At 36.9% G+C, this 6081-nt stretch overlaps 1 protein-coding gene across 1 annotated transcript; it reads right to left on the bottom strand.

The window, feature by feature from the left end:
* Nucleotides 1-2383: 2383 nt before the first annotated feature.
* Nucleotides 2384-5641, bottom strand: kptn (kaptin (actin binding protein)). Its single transcript, XM_087807168.1, has 12 exons — nt 5326-5641; nt 5109-5191; nt 4961-5045; nt 4844-4898; nt 4598-4676; nt 4028-4101; nt 3843-3952; nt 3512-3607; nt 3379-3433; nt 3160-3295; nt 2912-3085; nt 2384-2726 (listed from the first exon to the last, which is right to left on the bottom strand). Exons 1-12 carry the CDS (start codon nt 5525-5527, stop codon nt 2577-2579), a joined length of 1299 nt encoding a protein of 432 aa, XP_087663294.1. The 5' UTR covers nt 5528-5641; the 3' UTR covers nt 2384-2576.
* Between the last annotated feature and the right edge of the window lie 440 nt (nt 5642-6081).

Genomic DNA, 6081 nt, shown 5'->3' with positions numbered 1-6081 from the left:
TGCTTCACCAAAAATAGTTTTTTCCGGCACAGCTGAGGGTAGAAATTTGCCATCGTTTCGATCAATAGATCAGAGTCAAAAGTTGAATTTAATCTCTGTAGATGTAAACATATTCCTGGATGTTGAGGTGACTGGATGTCCCAGGATTAGAACCTCATAGTTAAACTGTAAACTCAGAAGAAAGATACTCCAAATAGTTTTAAATCAATAAAGAATTAAACAAAATCCAGGATAACAACTCTATAAATAATGAGGGGAAAACGACAAATTATTATCTAGTTATTTAGAATACATTCCCAATTTTCTTAGGATTCTAGTTTAAAGTTCTGTTTCTAACACAAACTAAATATGAAAACTATCGCCCAATAAAGGATGCGTCATGTTTGATTATGTTCTTCCCTCATTTGATTTGAATCTGCTCCTACTCTTCTGTGAGGGGAATTATTTATTTTAATAAAGTTGATTTTTACTCCCCTAAAATAGTTTTTCTGTCACAGCTGAGGGTACAGTGTTAAATCAATAAAGAATTAAAGAAATCCAGGATAACAACTCTACAAATAATGAGGGGAAAAAACGACAGATTATTATATAGTTATTTAGAGTACATTCCCAATTTTCTTCAGATTATAGTTTAAAGTTTATAAAGTTCCGTTTCTAACCAAACTAAATACAAAACTATTGCCCAATAAAGGATGCATCATGTTTGATTATGTTCTTCATCATTTGATTTTAATCTGCTCCTACTCTTCTGTGAGTGAATTCTTTATTTTAATAAAGTTGATTTTTACTCCCCAAAATAGTTTTTCTGTCACAGCTGAGGGTACAGTGTTAAATCAATAAAGAATTAAACATAAATCCAGGACAACAACTCTACAAATAATGAGGGGAAAAAACGACAATTTATTATCTAGTTATTTAGAATACATTCCCAATTTTCTTCAGATTCTAGTTTAAAGTTCTGTTTCTAACCCAAACTAAATATGAAAACTATCGCCCAATAAAGGATGCGTCATGTTTGATTATGTTCTTCCCTCATTTGATTTGAATCTGCTCTTACTCTTCTATGAGTGAATTCTTTCTTTTAATAAAGTCGATTTTTACTCCCCTAAAATAGTTTTTCCATCACAGCAGAGGGTAGAAATTTGCCATGGTTTCGATCAATAGATCAGAGTCAAAAGTTTAATTTAATGTTTAGAGATGTAAACATATTCCTGGATGTTGAGGTGACTGGATGTCCCAGGATTAGAACCTCATAGTTATGAGGCTGTAAACTCAGAAGAAAGATATTCCAAATGCTCATGGAAGGAGATTTACGGAAGATAATTGTTGGCAAGAACAGTGTTGAATAAATAAAGAATTAAACATAAATCCAGGATAACAATTCTACAACTAATGAGGGAAAAAAACGACAAATTATTATACAGTTAGAGTAAATTCCCAATTTTCTTCAGATTCTAGTTTAAAGTTTATAAAGTTCCGTTTCTAACCAAACTAAATATGAAAACTATCGCCCAATAAAGGATGCATCATGTTTGATTATGTTCATCATTTGACATGAATCTGCTCTTACTCTTCTATGAGTGAATTCTTTCTTTTAATATAGTCGATTTTTACTCCCCTAAAATAGTTTTCTGTCACAGCTGAGGGTACAGTGATAAATCAATAAAGAATTAAACAAAATCCAGGATAACAACTCTACAAATAATGAGGGGGAAAAACGACAAATTATAGTTATTTAGAGTACATTCCCAATTTTCTTCAGATTCTAGTTGAAAGTTTTTAAAGTTCTGTTTCTAGCCCAAACTAAATACGAAACTATTGCCCAATAAAGGATGCATCATGTTTGATTATGTTCTTCATCATTTGATTTGAATCTGCTCCTACTCTTCTGTGAGTGAATTCTTTCTTTTAATGAAGTCGATTTTTACTCCCCTAAAATAGTTTTTCTGTCACAGCTGTGAGAAGAAACTGTCACCGTTTTATTGAAACGTTTCACTTTCAGCAAATAAAGGTTTAGTGAATGTATTTGGGACTCTTGTGAGATGTAAACATATTTTTGGATGCCAGTATGTAAACTTGAGTGCCCTGGAAAATTCCAAGAGCTCATGGAAGGAGATTTATGGAAGAATAATTGTTGACAATTACAGCACTAAGTCAACCGAGAAGAAAGCACCAGGATAACAACCCTACAAATAATGAGAAAAGTTAATTATTTTCGAGTTGGTTTGAAAAGGCCAAACAATCCCTGCCAACATGTCCTACCAGTTTACCTCGGATCTTGGTTTAAATTTTACCAAGTTAAGTTTCTCCCCAAACTAAATACAAAAACCATCTGGGTTAAGTCATGTTTGGAATTGTGTGAACAACAGCAGGACGTCCACAGTGTTCTCCACCCGTGTTCTGTGATTTATTTATTTTATTACACAACACAGCAGTTTATAAAACTTCCCATATTTAGAGAGTTTTGAAACATGTTTAGCTTTAATTCATCAGTGATGAACATGTTTGCAAACTGGAATTAAAAAACAAAAGAAAAAACAATTCATGGCTCTTCATGTTTTCATATTGATTGGTAATTATGTGGTGCTGATGTCTTCCTCTGCATTTCTCTTCACCTCTTCAGTGACTTCAGGTCTGGACTCTTCCCGCTCTGAGCCCGGTTTCAGCATGGATAGTCGCTTGGCGAGCCGCTCCAGAACCAAATCAGCTGTGCTGGTCAGACTGTGCTGAAATGGCACACAATCATAAATAAGATAATACCTTAAAGCGTTAATGAAAGCTAAAAGAAAAATAAATGTGGTGATGTAGATCTCCTTAAGCTTTGGATCAATATTACAAAATGTTTGGATGCAACTGTAGTTACGGCGTGCGGCCGCTAGATGGGCGTACACATACTAGAAATGTTTCATACCTGCAGAATATGAAGTCCTTTCAGAGTGAGGACCGCCAGCTCCCTCAAACCGTCTCCGGTCAAGTCCAAGTAGATGATGGAAAGCAAGGGACTCTTGAAGCTCCGCCTCCACAGTAACTCAAACTGATCATCCTTTTTGCTCCCTGATGGTCGAAACTTGTAGCAGAGAAGCTCCTGAGGGGGAGACAAGTGTCTACATGAAGACCTCCTCTGGTATGTCAGGATTCAAGTGCACAGGGAAGACAGACCTGCCCATATGTTCCCAACAGGACCTCCTTCTGCCCGTCGAAATCCAGGTCAATGACCAGAGCACAGAGCACCGCATCCCACTGGTCGCTCTCCGAGAGACATATGGAGTGAGACAGGCCACACTCCCGGACATCTCTGGAGGACATCCAAGAGACATTAGCTTCACATCACAGAGCAAGTATGAGACAAACAGTTAGGGATTACCGTCAACACTTCACCTGTAGACGACGGCCATCTCGATGGTGCTGGTGACCAGCAGGTTGTAACTTTTGACTGTGGGAAAGAAAAAGAAGATCTCTTAAGAATAAAAGCGAAAGTTATAAAAGATGTATAAGACTGAACATGACTCACTGATGGTCTGATCCACATCACTTGGGCAGGTCAGAGGAAACAATGACACCATGGAGATTGGACTGTCAAACTGGACCCGCCAGCTCTGCAGAACCTCTGAAACAAATGTTAAGGCAAATTAAACAAAGATATAATTGAGGTATTGTCCGAGTACTTAACTCTGACGATGCAGAATTTACAGATTGCATGACTTTAGTCATTATTTCTGAGTCAAAATAAACATACACATACATACATATTTGCTGTTGATATATCGATACAGTACAAAAACGTTGTGATATATCGTTGTATCGGTATTTCCTGAAATCTCTACTAAAAGATTTGACCTCACCTGGTCCACGCTGGTCAACCAGAGCCAATCCTACGCAAGCGTTCTGACAGCCAAACGCAGAAAGTCTCCGTAGTCCATCATCCAGACTCAAAACGTCCAACCATAAAACACTGTAAGGATGAGAAAATAAATGTTGTTCATTTTGTTTTTTCTATTGACTACAGAACGGGGAACAGAACTCTCACTTGCTGGGCAACTGCTGCAGTTCAGGGAAGAGTCTCTCCACCGGCTGCTCTTCAAACTGGTGCAATGAGGCGTTCTGTGGACAAGTAGAGATTCTTCCAACTCACACATTTACTTCCTGTTATGATCTTATCACTGCTGTACAGAAAGTCTTTAGTATCACTATAATAATGTCACTATTAATAAAAGTTGGAAATAGACAAACAATGCTGAAAGATAATCAAAAATGCTTACTACAGTTTGTTATTATGTGAGACTTTAGATAATACATCATATAAAGATGTGATTAGTTATGTAGTTATTACATTAAAAAAAATGTAATAAAGAAGATCATGTTGCATGCATACAATGTGATGTGTTTTGAGTACAAATGTCAGAGTAATATGTTCAGGTTTTACGACAACCGTAGCTGTATTTTGTGTGTGTATATGTATATATATAAAGTTAAACAAAATGAAATTACCGATGGAGATTTTCAAAATCAAACTAGAAAGAACAATCCATATTTTCTTATTAATTTTTTTTTTTAAATATAATGCTTATTCCAAGCGATCATCGCACACATCTCTGACCTCCTTGTAAAGATGAATCCTCTGGTCGTGACCACTGAGAAGAAACACCGTCTCACTGCTCCCATCATCACAGTGGACTCTGAAACAAGAAATGATTGACGTTTCAATAAACACAGTTATTGACTTGTGTTTATTGTCATTAGATGTTTATAACATTAACTACATGTTGTAGAAAATATAGAAAGTCTTTTCGTATCGTTTATGTACAGAATGTTTCTGATTGTGTTTGGTATCAAACACACTTACTCTGTGTGGTAGAGCTGGAAAGGTGTGAACTGCAGTTCCAAGTTCAAACAGCTTTCTGTTCAGAGAAGACAGTTCATAAAACATACTGACCATAACTCACAATAAGGTTCGTCTTACGTGCAATGGAGTCCAGGTTGAATTCAGAACCAGGCTCATAGTCGCAGTAGATGTTTAGAAACGGGGTTGCTTTGTCTCCGGAGTCCTGCATTAGAAGTCTCAGACTAACAAATCAAACATTTTCGATGTTGTGACTGAAAGATCTGACCTTGATGAAGGTGATTCCCACCACCAGCCCTCGCTTGGGTGGAGACTTGTTGAAGGCATCGATGGACACAATCTCTGCATCCACTAGGAGGAACAAGTCAAAATAAAAAAAGTGTTCAATGTACACCACAAACAAGTGATTTGTCGACTGACTAGATACTAGAACATACATATGAGAGAGGGATGAAAACAATACAAAAATGGTTTGGTGTCAGTACCTGGAATGTAGGTGAACTGGACCTCTTTGGCCACAGGTCGGATCTTCTGCTGCAGCTCCTGGTAAGTGAAGCTCACAACCTTCCCCTTGAGAGTGGCAGCTAGCAGCTGCTGCTCACCGGCTTGGCACAGCCCGTAAATATTACTCTGAGAAGGAAAGCGACTAAAACTGTCTTCCACGAATGGGTACAAACCACAGGCCATAATGCATCTGAGCGAAACCTCATTTATAGAGCCTGGAATTGTTTATTTTGACGCGTTTCATGCTTGTTTTGGTAGCATAGCTAGCTACTATTCCCTACTGCTGCTAAAAGCTGCATCAAGCGCCCAAAATAAGATGATTCACTTCCGGTAAAAAATAAAGACAACCTTTTCCCCGTCAGCGCAATAACAGTAAGGAGTACGCTTGATGGTTTTAATTTGAAATAATTTACATCATCTAATTTTTATATCGATTGTGTTTTGACTAAACGTCAACGTGAATAAAAACATCCGGGTCGGAAGAGGCGCTGAATAAATGGAATTATTTACCCGTGACCCATTAAAGATGTAATGGTTTTATTTTTTTTAGATTTATGAATACAATTGAATACATTTTTTTTTTACTAAACTTGTACATTAAGAAAGTACAAAAACCTCAGCCTTATTGGGTTAAAGTAACTATAACTTATTAGGGTACATTTTACATATATATGGAATTTAAATACAACCGTCAGGTAAAAATTTGGTAAATCATAATGTGTGACTGTGTTCTTCCA

The sequence above is a fragment of the Callionymus lyra genome, chromosome 14 (assembly GCF_982586985.1).
Source record: "Callionymus lyra chromosome 14, fCalLyr1.hap1.1, whole genome shotgun sequence".
In the NCBI taxonomy this organism is placed as follows: Eukaryota; Metazoa; Chordata; class Actinopteri; order Syngnathiformes; family Callionymidae; genus Callionymus; species Callionymus lyra.
Note: the sequence above shows the minus strand (reverse complement) of the source record. Positions and strands in the feature narration are given on the sequence as shown.

Coding starts and splice junctions, on each gene's coding strand:
- kptn (XM_087807168.1), bottom strand. CDS start 5,527: ATGGCCTGTGGTTTGTACCCATTCGTGGAAGACAGTTTTAGTCGCTTT. Junction 3,953..4,027: donor CTGCAGCAGTTGCCCAGCAA/GTGAGAGTTCTG, acceptor TCATCCTTACAG/TGTTTTATGGTTGGACGTTT. Junction 3,086..3,159: donor TGTTGGGAACATATGGGCAG/GTCTGTCTTCCC, acceptor TCTCCCCCTCAG/GAGCTTCTCTGCTACAAGTT.